The following is an 18,656-nucleotide window of genomic DNA, read 5'->3' as shown; positions in this document are numbered from 1 at the left end:
TATTACTTGGGACAGAAATCTCTGACAAGGTGTCAGCAACTTAAATTTTAGAACATAACTTTACTTCTCCACTCCCGAACCCTTTATTTTTTTTTAATAACCTACTATCTAAATTCGTATTGTGTTGTTTTATCTGTAACCTCCCTAAATGATTTTAATCATCTGTCAAATTATTTGTTTTATTTGTCTATTATATATTTATATAAATTAACTAAACTGCAAATTACCACATTTGGTTTTACTGTGCACTGGTAGTTTGGTATATTATATTTATTTATATTATTAAATGTAGAAAGTATTATTTTAATTCGACTAGTTTATGAGTTCTTGGGATTAATTAGCGCGTTCAAACAAACAGCTTTAATATGTACATTGTACCTACAATATTACAGACTATTATTATTTATTTTATGATAATTATGATGTCAATAACATTATGCGCTATCGTAGTAAGTTGGTAGGTGCATGGTACTGTTGCTCTTATGTTTGTAATACCTACCGTATTATCAAATATGAATGTAATTATGAACATTGGTAAGTATAAAAATATTCTTGTCTTGTAAATTATTATTGTTAGCAATCATTTACTGTGTATTAACCATCAATAGTAACTGAATAACTGTAACATTTATATAAAAAATAAACAAATATTAAAAAAAATTGTAAGTTACCTAAATATATACATATAACTCAAAGGTGACTGACTGACATAGTGATCTATCAACGCACAGCCCAAAACAATGGTAGATATTATGACGTAAGCATCCGCTAAGAAAGGATTTTGGTCAATTCTATCCCCAAGGGGATAAAATTGGGGATGAAAGATTGTATGAAAGTTTGTCAATTTTGCGGTGATTTGGCGATTGAAATCGCCGTCACGATGTGCATGACATCATGCCAATCGCGACCAACACACGATCAGTTTTATCGGACGTCAAGCGGTTAGCGCTGCAGGTATGTGAAATTATTTGATCGTCAGTGGCTGACATAACGTAAGTCAAGATCGCAGTCAAGGCCTAGACACATATGTACAGTTTTATTAAAAACATAGTTACTCTTGGGGTTTGGAACCTAAAGAGGCTCTTGTGTTTTTAGAGCGTTTTCGTGACACGTCTGTGAAAAGTCATCAATTTTAATTACCAAACAAAAATAATAATAAAAAAAGCTTCAGCTAGATGAATTCCAATACAGCGAAGTAAAGGTTAAAAGCGTCGGCTAAATCGTAAAGAGGGTCGTAAAGTTGCCTGCAAATTAAAATTTACATCGGCTATATGAAAACTCCCTTTCCACTCCAGTCGTCTTTTTTCCTTCGCCGACAATATTTGAGTTGGGACAGACGGTTAATTAATTAAAGCTAGGACAAATAGATATCAGAAACAAACATACGTACTTACGGTAGAGTGGCATTTTATGCTTTGTCATATTTTTATTACGGGCTTTTTACTTTCCCTGTAGATATGTAGTAGATGGCCAGTGGGCACGCGTAAGTGAGTTTGTTTGTTTGTCACGCTGTCCGCCTAAACCACTAAACCAATTCTAAAAGTTCTTTCACCAATTTATAGAATTAATTAAATAAATAATTTCAAAGACTATAATTATCAACGAGTACCTGCTATGTCATCAACGAGTATATGCTGTATTTTTTTATTGTATTCTCATGGGAACTATGTGGGGCTTCCGCTAGTAATACCGTTAGACGTTTGACTAGAATATAATCAGTATACTAAAAAAAAATGCCATCGAGATTGGCCATTGTCTTAGCAAGCGCTGGTGCTACGTGTTAACACTTATATTTTTTAAGACTTAAAAAAAGGAGGCTCTTAATCCGAAGCGTATCTTTTTTATAATAATTTAGTAAAAAATGAACGAAAAAGGTTTATATGAGTGGCGAGCGTGGATAAACAAAGTAGGTAATAGCGGCCGTAGCAGACACGTGTTTCGTTTGTACTCGTAGATAGAGTTCGGCGTTATATCCCCAGAGAGTCATCATCTCTAAAGATGCAATCAACACTGCTTAGAGTTGAGTCTTGGTGATTTTCATATTCCATAAATCTTGCGTCCGTATTCGCTTCGCCGTGGATACCTAACGTCGGCTGTCTTTGTGTTTGTGAATGGTCTTCGTCAACAAGGTTCGGTACAAGAAGGTTCCTTTTCTCTTGAACTAATAACGAAATGACTCAAACAAAAAGTCGCTCCACTTCTTGTTTGTCCCTAATAGTAAGCGAGTACTGTACCCGTAGTCATAGGTTTACCTTTAAATATAAAATTACTGCGATACTTATTTTGGGTAAAATATCGATTTATATTTCATCATAATAATTATGATGAAAAAAGCCGTGATAGCCTAGTGGATATGACCTGTGCCTCCGATTTCGGAGGGTGTGGTTTCGAATCCGATCCGAGGCATGCACCGCCAACTTTTCAGTTGTGTTTATTTTAAGAAATTAAATATTATGTGTCTCAAATTATGAAGGAAAACATCGTGAGGAAACCTGCATACCAGAGAATTTTCTTAATTCTCTGCATGTGTAAAGTGTGCCAATCCGCATTGGGCCAGCGTGGTGGACCATTGCCCTAACTCCTCTCATTCTGAAAGGATACTCGAGCTCAGCAGTCAGCCGAATGTGGGTTGATTTTAATTTTATTTTATACGACGAATTATAATGATATCTTAGGATTGGTTCTTCAATTCTTCAATATAGATGTACAACCGTCTTAATCACGTCAGCTTTCAATAAAAAAAGATACGTGTGCGTCTTGTGAAGCTTGATAGAAGTGATTACTTAAACCTGCTGCCGTATGCGTGAGAAAAAGGGAAGCCAGACAGAGTGGTGCCGTAACGCGTTACGTTACGAAGCAATTTACCCTCCAATAAGAAGATATTACTTAAAAAACTGATCACGATTGTCCATACGTTTAGAAGGCCAGGTAGGTACACGGAAACACAAACATATTAAATTTTCGTCGAGGGTAAAAAGTCACATAAGTAAATCATCAACTATGTACTCAATACTGTCTTTACCATAAGGCCTCCATTCTCAGCGGGCCCCGAAGGACTGAAATTATCAATATCCTTCAAAATATTGACTTTAAGGATATACCTAATAGAAGATTTTGCTCAACAGAAATCCTGAAAAGAAACCATTAACGTAACTGTAACCAAAAAACAGCAGCATTCAGTATTTGATAAATGGTCATACTTGAAAAAAAGTTTTGTTAGTTTCCAAAAGGGTCCCAAATTCTTGTGTGCCCATGGGCCCCAGCCTAGTTTAAGACGGCGATGCACGTACTTTTTGACTTTCTAATGAGTTTTGAGCAACGGGACAATATATGCATAGGTACCTACCTAATATTTAAAATATTTTGTAAAGGGGGATGAATTCAGGGAAATCGTCAGCGTAGAGGTCGTAAACCCAACGTAAACGCCTTAATTTAGCGAAGAGCATTATTGGCTTTTACAAAATACTTTCTCATTAGATTGTATGAACGTCGTAGAAGGTATGTTTCGCGGTACAAAGACTTGGTAGGTAACTTTGTTAACGTACTTTTGTTGAAAGGGTTGGTTCCAACAATATCTAACCAATTAGTACAGTGCCTACAGTTTGTTTATTCTATGACAAGTTATTGCTTGGCAACTTCGCTCGTAACACTCCCGATCGTTCGTGTAGCGATGAATGAAAAACCTACGACTGATGAACCTCACTTCCCCGCACGCACGATTTCACACCAGCGGAGTCTTTCCCCCCGTCACCCGCATATGATGGGAGTGTCATCAACGAACTTGCCAGACTATAACCCTTGACTGCATTCTCACCTGATTTTAGGTGACGATGCAGTCTATAATAGAAGCAGGCTTACTTGGACGAGGTATGCGGCATCTTATCGGAACGCTAAATCTCTTAGCGGTACGTCTTTGCTCTAGGGTGGTAACTAACCACGGCCGAAGCCTACCACCAGACGAACATGTTATTACTAATTGACCGTAGGATTTTTCTAAATTTTCCATTGTTCCTTTGGATTTTTTCCAAAATATTTGTCTTAAGTTGTCATAAGCCTGATATTAGAGTATTGTCAGGTACCTGTTAGATGATACAAAACAACAAAAAAATCAAATCAATCAAGGCGAAAAGACGAAAAGATAATTTAGATAACTACTTACTTAATTATCCTTTTTGTAGTGATAATTGAAATATTGACCTCTAATATAAAGGTAAACAATGGTAAACAACATAGGAACTTAGTTTAATAGAATACTTGATTAGGTACGTACTTAATCAAGCATTTATATTCCCTGCACGTAGAAACTATTTTGGCAGCAGTTTGATCAGAATCATAGTTAAATAATGCGTGGCTTAACAAAGTCTACAAAATATGGACGCTCAAGGCACTCACAGACTCCCAGTCCAAGCCAATTCCAGACAGGAAACTATTTAGTGCCTAGCTCCAGCCTACATGTAACGAGGAAGCCTTGTTCCTACGAACATCAATAGAATATAGGCTAATGCCTAGCCATATATCTGGCTACTATTCTGACTTGGTCCACTAGCTTTTATTGAAGCGCCAGTTTGGTTTGGAAACTGTATCCGAAAACTACTTGACCGTATAAATGTTTGTTGCACTTAAATACCTACTTCTTTATTTACGTCTTCATTTAGCTTAGCACGATATCATATACGTAGGTACAGAGGGTACCTACATAGTATTTTGTAGGACGTAGATACTCGTATTTCTGTGCTCTGAAGTTTCTAATATACGAACCTCCTTCTTTTTATTATCGCACTACAAGACATAGGGTTGATTATTATTCCTATAAGACGTGGATGCCCTTCAAACACGATAAGAAAAACTCTTTATTTATTAGCGTGGTTAGGAATTCGTATGCATTTTAAAGGTCTGCTTTTCCTGATTATTACCTACATTTAGGTTTCTAAATTAGGATTGAATAGTTATGTATCTACGAGTATCAGTACAATAATTTATAATATTATAATATCAGTAGCTATTAAGTTGAGGTGTTTGTTAGGTTGGATTCTTAACCTCAGGATTCAGGACAAAAATCGAATGGAAAAACTATTTTAGTTTTGGATAGCCTGATAATTCAGAAAGTTCTACCGATGGCTATGGCTTTTAAAGCAAGTGAAACCGCAGGACACAAGCTAATCACACTTCACACTAACATAAAGAAAATTTTCGTGTTTAAGTGTGTATGTTTTTCCTCCTTTACGCTGCGGCTACTGAAACGATTTGGCTTGTTGATTAACACACAGGCTACCTACTTTTCATTCCGGAAAAATCCATGGTTCCAGCAGGATTTGTGAAAAACTGAATAGTAGTACGAAATAAATACAGCCTAAATCCCTGAGGAATACAACAAGCATTCAACAAAATAAAATACAGTAATGGCGCTGAAAATTCAAATAAAATTAACAACCCACAAAGCTGATTTTGAGGTGTGTAATCAGTAATCAGCATTAATGTATTAAACTCGTTCCTTTTATTAATAGCGTTGTCATTTGTCTTCGGTTTTAGGGGCTTGTCCCGATGTTGGGAGCGTCTTGCTCGTTACTTTATCAATTTGTTACAGTGAAACTTTTGTTTATACGTAGGTAACTACTAGATACTAGAGCCTCAATAGCTCAACGGTAAAGCGGTCAGACTCATCACCGAGGAGTGGTGGTTCGATCCCCGACTCGTGGTCTATTGTCGTACCCACTCCTAGTCTTTCCCGACTAGTTGGAGGGAAATGGGAATATTGGACATATTTAATAAAAATGTGTTACTAACTGTATAGGTAGTCCGTATTTCTTTGGTGACCCAATTCATTTCATTTGAAATTTTAATTGCTTAAAATTATATTGTACTAGCGGCCGACTCCGCGTGAAATTTTGTTTTAAACAAATCCCGCGGGAACCGTGGATTTTTTTGGGATATAGAGTAGCCTATGCTCTGCTCCAAGGTCCTATTTATATCTATACTAATTTTCATCCATTAGTGGTTTAGCAGTAAAAGGGTAACAGACAGACTTACTTTTGAATTTGATGAGCATGTGTCTTCATCATGATCATTAGCCTAATTATCTACAATTTGAAACAATTCTACAATTTGAAACCGAAAGGGGTGTGGATTTTCATCCTCCTCCTAACAAGTTAGTCCGCTTCCATCTTAGACTGCATCATCACTTACTATCAGGTGAGATTGTAGTCAAGGGCTAACTTGTAAAGAATAAAAAAAAAAAAAAAAAAAAAATTTGGCTGGCCAGATGTAGAGGTTAAGGCAGCGTAGTGCTCTAATCTGGGTTGGTAGGCATCTCTAATGTTGACTCTGTACGACTCTGTGTATGTGCACTTTTTCCCTATCCCTACCCAACATTACCCTACCGCTATCCTACCTCTATCCTATTCATACCCTACCCCCACCCTACCCCTACCTTACCCCTACCCTACCCCTGAAAAATTATAACCTATTAAGATTTTCTTCAATTGTATTTAAAATGAAATAAGTTTGTTCTTTGAAAAATTGTAGTCAAGAAACGATGTTTAAAGTTGTCGCTTTCAGTAAGGCAATAAGAATATTAAGTCTGCAGAAACGGCTATCTCGGCGCATTCTCTAAAAACTAGTTAACTCGCCACTTGCCTTGAATTTAGATGTGGTCGATAAATAAAAGTATATGTTTTCACAATTTTATCAAGATTTTCTTTTATGAGTTATGTATGTACACTGCCATCACTGAAGTTTATAGAACCAAAGCTGAGACACTGAGATGACTAGACATACCTACCTCATTTGAAGGTCGAAAGCATAGATTTATAACACATAGATGGTGTGGGCGCAGGATTCGTAAGCCGTTTTATGTGCCCCGAAATAGGAGCCCTTCACGCATCGCTACGCTACGATAAGTACGCTTGTGTGCGTGTAGGCGAGTGAAATTAGTTTATTAGCCCTTACACCCACATAGTTACAGAAATTGCTTACGTTTGGAGTGAAAAATTGCTATGCGTAGGTGTATAGGTTATTAGTCTAAGGTCGAAAGTTTGTTAGCTTATGCATGCAAGTATAAAACGTAATTTTTTGATATTACCTACGGGATATCATGAGGAATTACGTCTCCAGTCTATAGATCCATAGCTTCGTAGCAACCCCTCTTTTCTTTATTCTTTACATTTAGCCCTTGACAACAATCTCACCTGCAGGGTTATTATGTATCTCGGTGTACCATTGAAAATAATGAGTCACATGACTTTTCGTTTTTGCAATCATCTAACATTGTGTTTTCAACGAAATGACACAATTACTACTAGTGTAGTAGCAGGTAATAACATGCGTGCGTAATGCTTTTAATACGGTCGATAGGGGAGCTATGCCAAATGAAATTCTGAAATAAAAATTTTAATAAAAAAAATTCAACCGACTTCCAACTCAAAAATTAACCTAAACTAAAAAGCAAAAAATAATATCTTACCTATGTGCTACCTTCTGATCAGTTTGAAGGCGGTGCCAAGCCAGTGATGTTTTAATTCAAGCCGTTTAAATTACACAATTTCTGTGGTTAATTCAGAAACGGCTTTAATTAAAACACGACACTGGATTGGCACCGCCTTCAAACTGATCAGAAGGTAGCACATAGGTAAGATATTATTTTTTGCTTTTTAGTTTAGGTTAATTTTTGAGTTGGAAGTCGGTTGAATTTTTTTTATTAAAATTTTTATTTTTTAATTTTTAGTGTTAGCACACCTAACTGAGTGTGAACAAAAATTAATGAGCAATTAGTTGAAACGTTATTTTCTTAAGATAAGTATCTAAGTCCTTCTATCCCAATTTTAAAAATACTACCTTAACTCATATACAAAATTTCACTCCCCCTTCATCCACACGTAATATGAATATTCAGAAAAACGTGAAAGGTGACTGTCCTCCGTCTTCATCACCAGACCCCCTATGCAGTCACAATCCATATGGGTGGAAAGTTCTCATCAGTATAAAATTTATCAAGTCCAAACACAAGGTAGCTACTGTGAACCGTCGAGGAGTTCCCTTAACTATCCTTCGTCTTCATCATCAGACCCTTAATACAGTCACAAACCATCTAGGTGGAAAGTTCTCATCAAAACAAAGAAATCAAGCCCAAACAAAAGGTACCTGCTTGGGCTGCAGCCCAAGCAGGCAGGCAGCTTTGCTTGTAAATCGTTGACGAGTTCCATACTCTGTGTATCAGCTCCATCATCAGACCAACTCCAGACCTTCATAAAATTGTAGTGGTTTAAAATACCTTATGGAAACACTAACAAACGCACTAGCCGTCTCTACGATTTTCGAAAGTTCCTCTCGATTTCTCCAGGATGCCATCATCAGATCCTGACATGAAAAAAATGGGACCACCCTGGAATCAAACCCTTCAAAACAAAAAAAGAATTTTCAAAATCGGTCCACAAATGACGGAATAATCGCTGGACATACATAAAAAAAAAAAAAAAAAAAAACATACATACAGCCGAACGTAGAACCTCCTCCTTTTTGGAAGTCGGTTAACAAATTTAAGACTAATACATATTAAAATAATATATTTACCTATCTGCCTTCTCAGTTATTTCTCTCTATTACAGACAATGCGTGAATGGCATCGACCACGTATCCAGGCCCTAGTGGAAGCTGGAGTAGATTTATTAGCCCTGGAGACTATACCTTGTCAAGAGGAAGCAGAGATGCTGTGCGACCTGTTAAGGGAATATCCTAATATTAAGGCGTGGCTGTCATTTAGTTGTAAGGTAAGTAACATTCATGTTAAATTAGTAAGTTTGAGCTCCTTTGTCAGATGAGGCGTCGCTTAACACGTTCGCTACGGCACTGATTTTTCTTTACTTTCCTCTGGTGCAGTACGAGGTTTTTTGACCTCATACTAAAACTTTATGTGGTGCGATTCGAGGTCTATCGACCTCGTATCTCTTGACGACACTAGACGTACGAGGTCAATTGACCTCGTAGCGCAGCGAACGTGTTAAATATTTATTGCAGGTAGGCGAATCCTATTTCAAAGCAAAACGACTGAATGGCCTTTATGGACTGAATGGCTTTGGTTGTTTTGCATTTAGCTATGTTGTTTTTAATCGCTAGGCAGGCACAAGTAACGTTACCTACTTTCCCTTGGTTTGGCCTTTGTTTATAACATTTTCATGTTACTATGTCTACGAAGGGTCGTTCCTTAGAACTTGTAGGTGATGGTTTTCGATTTAACATAAATTTAGCAGGCTCAAAAGTGGATTTAAACAATAAGAAAATTTGTGTTGAACAAAGGTTAATTCACAAATTAAGTCAGGACAATTTAACTAACAAATCGAAATGTAATCAAAATAAAACAGAGTTCACTGCTTGGTGCTACTCCACGAGAGATGTTGGCGGATCGACCACCACCAGAACTCTGAAGCCGTCCGTACGGCAAGCCGGCGAGCGCCTTGTCTCACTAGTGGCTCCAGCCCGAGCGCTCCCACTTACAAACTCCCACTAATCCGGAAACATCTCGCGCCACCTAGCGTCGGCACGAGTCAATACGAGATAGTCGAGTGTCGTCATATCCGTTTCTACCAACAATAACGTTATTGATACTTATAATATAACGGCTACAGACCTGCAGTTTTGCCTGTAGGTGATTATATCTAATCGAAATTCCATTAGAAAACACTGCACAGTTCTTAGTTTTACCTACACACGGACGTTTAAACTGAACAGTTCGACTGAATGTGCATGTGTGAGTATAACTGCAGGTGTGTAGCAATGCAATAACGCAGTTTAAATGAATAAAAATAACGCACTTTTAACCGTTTTCAAAAAAGGAGGAGGTTCTCAATTCGACGACTTATGTTTTTGTTTCATGTTTGTTAAATCATAACTACGTAATTTATAAACCAATTTTGTAAATTCTTTTTTTTATAGTCATTTAATTTTCATGAAAATCAGTTTAGTAATTTGTGTTTAAATCAAAATAACTGAAATATGTCTTTGAAGTCGGTTCCATTTTTATGTTAAAAATATTTATAATAAATAAAAATAATATTTAATAAATAAGTCGGCATAAAAAGTGGGGCATGATAATGTACTGAAAGTGTTAGCTTCCACACTCGAAAGCCACAGTAATGAGAGCAGACTGATAACTCGGCAATCGCATCCGCTAATCATTCTCACAAAGTCATTCAACGTGTCCGATTTAAATGACACGAATTGCATGCATGATAAATGAATTGCAGACAATCCCTAAAAAGAAAATCTCATTCTACGCTTCATTGAGACTGTTTTTTTTTTCATTATGTTAGAAAAACCATCAGAGGAATGGGTAGAATAAACTAATGGGTACCTCGTCCAAGTTAAGCCCGCTGACATCTTAGACTGCATTGTCACTTAACATCAGGTGAGATAGCAGTCAAGGGATACTTAACTTGTCATAGACTTTAAAAAAAGTGCTTGGAAACCATTGGATCAGCTTCCACCTTCAAACAAAAAGTAAAACTATAAGAAATTGTAATATTGTCATAAATTGTAAATTATAATACTGTATGATTTTTTTTAAAAAAGCAACTGTTGAGTTTCTTGCCGGTTTCTTCTCAGCAGAACCTGCCTTCCGAACCGGTGGTAGAATCTTTACAAATAGTCAACTGACGTGTCAAAAGTGCTTGTAAAATGAACCTACGTGAAATAAATGATTTTTGATTTTGAAAATAAAAAAATATTCTCTAGCTGACGTACCTAATCATTATGTATGGTCCTGTGGTATTAGGTGAAAAACCTTACATAACATAATGCCGAACAAACTATAATAAAATTATGTGCATCAACCGACCAAATATAAAGATGGCGGTTTAGGGTCTTGACCATTAAAACACGTCACCTCCCAAAAGCATCATGGTCCCAAGTCCCAACTGTAATAGTTACCTACCCTACTTGCCTTTACTTTACTAGCATTTGCTGACAAACTATCTGCTTACATACCTTAAGGAAAGCCTGGCTATAACGGCAGAACGATCACAACAAGCTCTATTAATACTTAAATCAATATCATTAAAGATTTTACCAGTGGCGAAGAAAATCAAACAGTTTCGAACACTTTTATAAATAAGCATCTACCTCTAACACGTTCGCCAGCCAACATTAAAGCCAACAGAAATAGCACTGAGTGTTTCTATTTCGCAAGTGGATAACGTTGTGGCGGTCCACTCGATAAATGAAAAAGAAAATTTAGAAAATATACAAAGGAACTTATTTAACTTACCTACTTTTGTGACCTTTCATCTTTAATCCCTGATTGTGGCTTGTCGGGAGGTCAGCCAAGCGATAAGTTACAAAGAACCAAATTCAAGAGGCGCTTTGATATACTCCTACGAACATAATAAATAATGACAATTTATGTTTAAATCAATATAGATAGCTGCTTGTAAACAATCTTAGGTACAAGTTCTATTTATTAGTTAGACACGAGTAGGTACACATTTTATTGATATGTACCAAATTTAATTTAATATACACTACAAACAATCATAACTAAGGTCTTTTAATTATTTTATATGGGAAGCAGGGTATTCGAGCGGTTTCTCATCTTAAAACACATCTAAATCTAGGAACCATTGGATAAGATCGTGGACCGTGGTCATATGAGAGTTCATCTAATAAGTAGGTACCTATATAAAACAATAAGCTGAAAAAGTTTACCATAATCTCTTAAATAACTTAAAAAGAATATTTGGCATATCTTTTAAATACGACCAATATTCCCACTTGTTTCCAACTAGTCGGGAAAGACTGTGTTAGGAGTATGGGTACGACATTAGTCCAGTGGAGCGGGGATCGAACCACCACCCATCTGTGATGGATCCGGATGCTTTACCGTTGAGCTATTGAGGCTCTAAGATAAAACAAAACATTAGTTTAGTAATTTCAGATCTCTAGTAAATAAAGTATTATTTAGAGCAACAAAGGCCAACTTCTTTATTTTGTTTAGGAATCGGGCGTAGAAAAAAAAAAACAAAAAACTGCTCTTGAAAAAGCGGACGTCTGCTGACTTAGATAAAAGTTAGGATATCGAACGCCTAAGTGCCTTTTAGTAGTAGGTAGCTTTAGCACCAACCTGCCTTGATCCATCCAGTGGTTAGCTTATGTGGCATTGGATTATGAGGTCTCGAGTTCGAGTCGAGATTTTTCCATTTTTTTCAATGGACGTCCATCATATTTAGTGATGATGCTGATGATGACCTAACCATTGGAACAATGCGGTTAATTTACAATGGTTCAATATAATCATCATCATCATTATCAACCCATATTCGGCTCACTGCTGAGCTCGAGTCTTCTCTCAGAAAGACAGCGGTTAGGCCCATAGTCCATCACGCTGGTGCAATGCGGATTGGCAGACTGGACACACGCAGAGAATTAAAAAAATTCTCTGATATGCAGATGTTTTCCTTCCCCGTTTGAGACATGTGATATTAAATTTCTTAAAATGCACACAACTGAAAAGTTGAAGGTGCATGCCCTGGACCGGATTCGAACCCACACCCTCTGGAATCGAAGGCAGAGGTCATATCGAATGGGCTCTCACGCCTTAATATAATATTAGTGTAAAAATATTACTGTTTAATAACACACGTAATAACAATACATAATACGTAGAGTAACCTAATCCGGCTCGAAGGACCACTGTTGGCACTGGGACGTTGGTATATATAAAATAATAGGACTGTAAGGAAAGGAATATAGTATATTGTGTAGATGGACGATGATCACTGGTGATATAAGGGCTGACTCATTTACAGACTCCCCTATGCGAAATTGCAATCAGTATTCTTGCCACCTTTCCTCAACGGCATGATTCGTAAAGCAATTAGTACCTATAAGTTTTTCGGTATTATCGATGTTGCTCTACTGTATGGCGTTTAATTTTTCAGGATAACCAAAGTATAGCACACGGTGAATGTTTTCAAAAAGTGGCCAAGAAATGTTGGGAAGCCAATCCAGAGCAACTCGTGGCTGTCGGAGTAAACTGCTGCGCGCCGTCCTCCGTGTCCAATCTGTTGAAAGGGATCAACGATGACCGCCCACACGCACCTATTCCTCTCATTGTTTATCCGAGCTCGGGGGAGAAGTACAACCCTCAAATTGGGTAAGAAGCTGCAGCAATATCATTATTTTTTAGGCAAAAATTCAACAGATTTTAATGCATCATTAGATAGAGTCATTAAAGAGGAAGGTTTATATGTATATAAATCATCGTCATCAGAAGGTTTATATGTATATAGGTAAATCATTGTCATCATCATAATCGACATAATATATTCGGCTCACTGTTGTGCTCTCAGAATTACCAGACCAAATAGTCCACCACGCTGGCACAATGCGGATTGGCAGACTTCACACACGCAGAGAATTAAGAAAATTCTCGGGTATGCAGGTTTCTTTACGATGTTTTTCCTTCACCGTTTGAGACACGAGATATTTAATTTACGGTTTACTAATCATTAATTTCTCATTGTTGTGATAAATGCTATAGTTTGTATGTAGGTACCTTATATTATGGGTTACATATTCACGCAGTACCTATCTACATACCAAAAGGCTCAACAACCTAAAATTCACATAATCTACCAATATTATATAGGAGTAAAGTTTGCGGTATATGTACCTACCTACTGATCCGTTTTTGAAACTTCTTTCACCACTAAAGATACTTTTTTATTTCAGATGGATAGACCGCGACAAATGCGAGCCGGTGGAAGTATTCATCCAAGAGTGGCTGGACCTTGGCGTCCGATACGTGGGCGGGTGTTGTCGCACGTACGCCGCCGACGTATCGCGGATACGCAACCAGGTGCACTGCTGGCGCGACCGCTGGCGCTTCCAGCATCGTTACCAGGCGAATACGTCACCGCAAAATTAATTAACGTTGACCATAGATATGTAGACGCTGGCGACCACAGACTATAAGCGGAATACCAAAACTTATCCATAATTCATCAACCTCAGTTATTTATAAGCGACGAAGGTTTTTTACAGGGTTATTATTATGGCGCAAAACATACCTATCTATCAACGGGGAATGCCATATATTGCGCCTAATATATTTATAACGCTTTTATTTTGAAACTATTATATAACTGTATCTAATAATAAACCATTCAGTTTTGGACATAAAATTATTTATTAATCGAATTATATACTGAATTTTATTAAACAGTCCACGATTGTTTTATGGTAAATTTTAGCGACTATTGTATTTACCAATAGTTTGACTAGATTTTCATTGTGAAATTTGAATAAAAATGAGTTTTTAATAATTGTACCTACCTGTTTATAAAGTACCTACCTATAATAAAACGCATATTGATACAAAATTGTTAAATAAGTTTTAAAAGCAACTAAGACCCAAGTAATAATTTGTTTTCTTTGAAATGTATAAAATATGAATTTAGTAAATTGTTATAATATTAATATATTGCGATACTAAAATAGTTTTAATGCTTACGTGAAAGTTTATGCTAAAGATAAATGATAATTTTCCTACCTTACCATTGATTGATAATATCTTGATCTATTTTTAATTATTAATGTAAAACAGAACTGATTTGTATATAGAATTTTGTTAATATTTACTGATTAATAAATCTGTACACATAAAATAATGTCTGACAATTTATTTCCCTTTAGGTAGAACCACGTAGAACCTACATAACCTACATCCCTACTCAATTTTTTTTAGTTTTTTTCAATAAGATTTTATACTTTTATGAAGACTTGAATTATTCGAGTAAATAAGTTCAACCACTTACGAGTATGTAAGTAATAATAATATTCACATGTCTAACAATAAAATTCATTTTGTAAAGGAACTCCGAAAATTGCCTAACGTAAGATGCTACGGTTTCATACATAAAGGGATTTCAAAAGGTATTTGTAACGAAATGCGAAAAATATCAGGATGTCTGCAACCTATCTCTGGAAATTTGAAAGACAGACATATTGTCGAGAAAATTGTGAGACGCAAGGTAAGTATGAAAGAAGGCGATAAGACACATAATGTAACGGACGGACGGAACTATAATGACAACTGACACCGACACCTCTTTAGATGACGGTCGACTATAACAGATATTGTGTGTACTTGATGTACTTACTTACTACTTCGTTACTTTACAGCAGTTGATGCCTCGGTGGCTCAGTGGGAACCCTATGCGGCTTTATATCCTGAAATCCGGAGTTCGAATCCTTGGTCGAGCTATAAAATGAGTTTTTCTTTATGGAATTAAGAATGATTAGTTATTGTATTTCACCTGCATGCTTCGGATAGCTCGTTCAGTTCCTATTCATTATCATTAATAGCTGATTGTGATCGAAGTTGATAGTGAAGTGAACTATTAGAGATCAATCAGTAATAAAGCATCGTAATGGGTCCAAGCGCCAAGTTACCTGACCAATAAGGAGACTCTTGGCTCTACAATGTGTCAGACCAATCCGTAATAAAGCGTCGTGGTGGATCCAAACGCCAAGTTACCGGACCAATAAGGAGATTCTTGGCTCTACAGTGTCTCAGACCAATTCATAATACAGCGTAGAGGTGGATCCAGGAGCCAAGTTACCGAACCAATAAGGAGACTTTTGGCCCTACAGTGTCTCAGACCAATCCGTAATAAAGTGTCGTAGCGTATCCAAGCACCAAGTTACCTGATCAATAAGAAAACTCTTGGCTCTACAGTATCTCAGACCAATCCATAATAAAGCGTCGTGATGGATCCGAGCGCCAAGTTACTGAACCAATAAGGAGATTTTTGGCTCTACAGTGTCTCAGACCAATCCGTAATAAAGTGTCGTAGCGTATCCAAGCACCAAGTTACCTGACCAATAAGGAGACTTTTGGCCATACAGTGCTTCAGACTAATCCGTAATAAAGCGTCGTGGTGGATCCAAGCGCCAAGTTACCTGACCAATATGGAGACTTTTGGCTCTATATTTCCTCTCATGAGTGCACATTAACTACTGAAGTCTTTGACACGTACCCACTCGTAGGTACCTAGGTACTAGGTAGTCTTAAAACGTGATACAATATTACATTACATACGAATACGTTACATACGAGTACCTTTGTACAAGGTCTCCCAATGGCCGACAAAGTAGTTGCAAGATTTTTTAAGACCAAAATCAAAGAGCTCAAGGATAAAATCTAAGTATGCTTTTAAAAGAGCGATGAGTTTTTTATGATTTATATTCTCTACTAATGTAGTTTTAAAAGCTGAAAGAAAACTACTAAAATGGTGTTCTACTATAAAACTAAAATATTGAGCAATTCAGTTCCATTCGTAATTTACTTATATACTATAGGTAGCAATAGGTAGCAAAGTTCATATTTTAGTTCGGACGTAGGTACTCGCTACACCGCCGCCGGCCGGAGCCGTCATTGAATTGAAATTTAAAATATCATTTGCTCTTGCTCCCAATACGCGACGTTCTATCAATGGCCACGATCGCTCCAAATTTTCATCGTTACGAAACCAATAAAACCATCTATCTCTGTTTTGATGTTTTCGTACAGAAACTGGAAAATGGATGAATTTTTAATGCCTTTTTTACGTTACAGTAAAGCGGTATGATGTAGTGGTTATTTGTTTTTGCTAGGGTACCTACCTAAATGATATTCCGGTAAAATTGTTATGGTAAAGCAAATATACAATTTAATATTTCAGATATCGTGTAAGGACTCTACTTGTGGTAGAGTCGCTATAGCAATAGTCTAACTTGACACTATGAAAGTGCTTGTAAAGTAGGTACCTACCTACTACAAATAAACTAATTTAACTGTATCTAATAGTACCTACTCTAACCTATGGTTTTTTTTATTTTTTTTTATTCTGTACAAGTTAACCCTTGACTACAATCTCACCTGATGGTAAGTGATGATGCAATCTAAGTTGGAAGCGAGCTAACTTTTTAGGAGTAGGATGACAATCCACACCCCTTTCGGTTTCTACACGACATCGTATCGGAACGCTAAATCGCTTGGCGGTACGTCCTTGTCGGTAGTGTGGTAACTAGCCACGGCCGAAGCCTCCCACCAGCCAGACCTAGACAAATTAAGAAAACCTCAATCAGCCCAGCCGGGGATCGAACCCAGGACCTCCGTCTTGTAAGTCTACTGCGCCACGGAGGCCGTCAAAAAGGTTCAGAGACTTGGTCGCTAACTATGAGCCTCATGGAGGCTCAGCCACTCAGCGGGCGATGGAACTACGCTATGCTCCAATAAAACCTACTCCACTTCTTTAAAGAGCGCATGTGATTTACAGAATTTTATATCAGTCATGTAAAATACCTAGGCATATATCGGTAGGTGCCCACATAAAACCTTAAAGTTTAGCACTCAACTCTAACTGTATAAAATTTTCGCCTACATACTTAACAATTGATATTGTGTCAATATTTCCCTTTCACTCCATTTGCGCAGTCGTTTGCAGTGAACCAAAGATATAGTTGGCATTTTAATCTCGACCACAATACTCTGTTACCCTCTGCCTTACACCTACAACTACGTGGTAGGTAGGTTATAAACCCAAATTAAACCTTAAAGTTTAGCACTCAACTCTAACTGTATAAAATTTTCGCCTACTTAACGATTGATATTGTGTCAATATTTCCCTTTCCCTCCATTGGCGCAGTCGTTTGCAGTGAACCAAAGATATAGTTGGCATTTTAATCTCGACCACAATACTGTTACCCTTTGCTTTACACCTACATAGTAGGTACCCAAATTAAACCTTAAAAAGCACTCAAGTCCGACTAAAACGTTTCCACTTACCTTAGCGTTTGCTATTGTGTCAATATTTCCCTTTCCCTCCATTGGCGCAGTCGTTTGCAGTGAACCAAAGATATAGTTGGCATTTTTATCTCGAGCACAATACTCTGTTACCCTCTGCCTTACACCTACAACTAGGTACGTGGTAGGTAGGTTATAAACCCAAATTAAAACTTAAAGTTTAGCTCTCAACTCTAACTGTATAAAATTTTCGCCTACCTACTTAACGATTGATATTGTGTCAATATTTCCCTTTCCCTCCATTGGCGCAGTCGTTTGCAGTGAACCAAAGATATAGTTGGCATTTTTATCTCGACCACAATACTCTGTTACCCTTTACCTTACACCTACATGCAGTGCAGTGGCTATTCGCCTGAATGGGCAGCCAGTGAATCGAGCCACCCGCCAGAACCCGGCGGCGGCGTACCGTAGTTTACTAGCTCAACGTACCAATATTAGCTATTACATTATAAATTTCCTATTCGAAACCTCAAATACTTCCTTACTCGTAGTTATATAAAGTTAATACCTCAAATACTTTTCCCTAATTTATATAGGAGTTAAGTTAAACCATAGATATAGTTGGCATTTTGGTATACAGATTTATTTTGGTATACAAATTTATTTTGGTTGGTATACAAATGAGTACAATACAGTTCCTGGTATGGAAATAATTCATTTCATTTATAGTCCGGTCAAATTAGCTCATAAAAAACAACGTTACCTTTACATTGATTCAGAAGCTGAAAATTTACAGTTATGTAAGGCATATTTTCAGCACTCTAATGAAATCCTGGAAAGTCCTCATTGATCATGTGTGTGCAGAAAAGTAATTCAAGGTCAA

At 37.1% G+C, this 18,656-nt stretch overlaps 1 protein-coding gene across 3 annotated transcripts in view; it reads left to right on the top strand.

The window, feature by feature from the left end:
• Positions 1 to 14,654, top strand: part of LOC112049384 (homocysteine S-methyltransferase) — a 44,808-nt gene extending 30,154 nt beyond the window's left edge. For all 3 annotated transcript variants that reach the window (XM_024087241.2, XM_024087243.2, XM_024087242.2), the window contains exons 5-7: positions 8,601 to 8,762; positions 12,924 to 13,138; positions 13,717 to 14,654. In XM_024087241.2, the coding sequence (XP_023943009.1) occupies positions 8,601 to 8,762; positions 12,924 to 13,138; positions 13,717 to 13,912 (573 nt within the window). In that variant the 3' untranslated portion in view covers positions 13,913 to 14,654. The remainder of the gene's footprint in view (positions 1 to 8,600; positions 8,763 to 12,923; positions 13,139 to 13,716) is intronic.
• Positions 14,655 to 18,656: the final 4,002 nt, after the last annotated feature.

Source organism: Bicyclus anynana, chromosome 3 (genome assembly GCF_947172395.1).
Source record: "Bicyclus anynana chromosome 3, ilBicAnyn1.1, whole genome shotgun sequence".
NCBI classification, from domain to species: Eukaryota; Metazoa; Arthropoda; class Insecta; order Lepidoptera; family Nymphalidae; genus Bicyclus; species Bicyclus anynana.
Note: the sequence above shows the minus strand (reverse complement) of the source record. Positions and strands in the feature narration are given on the sequence as shown.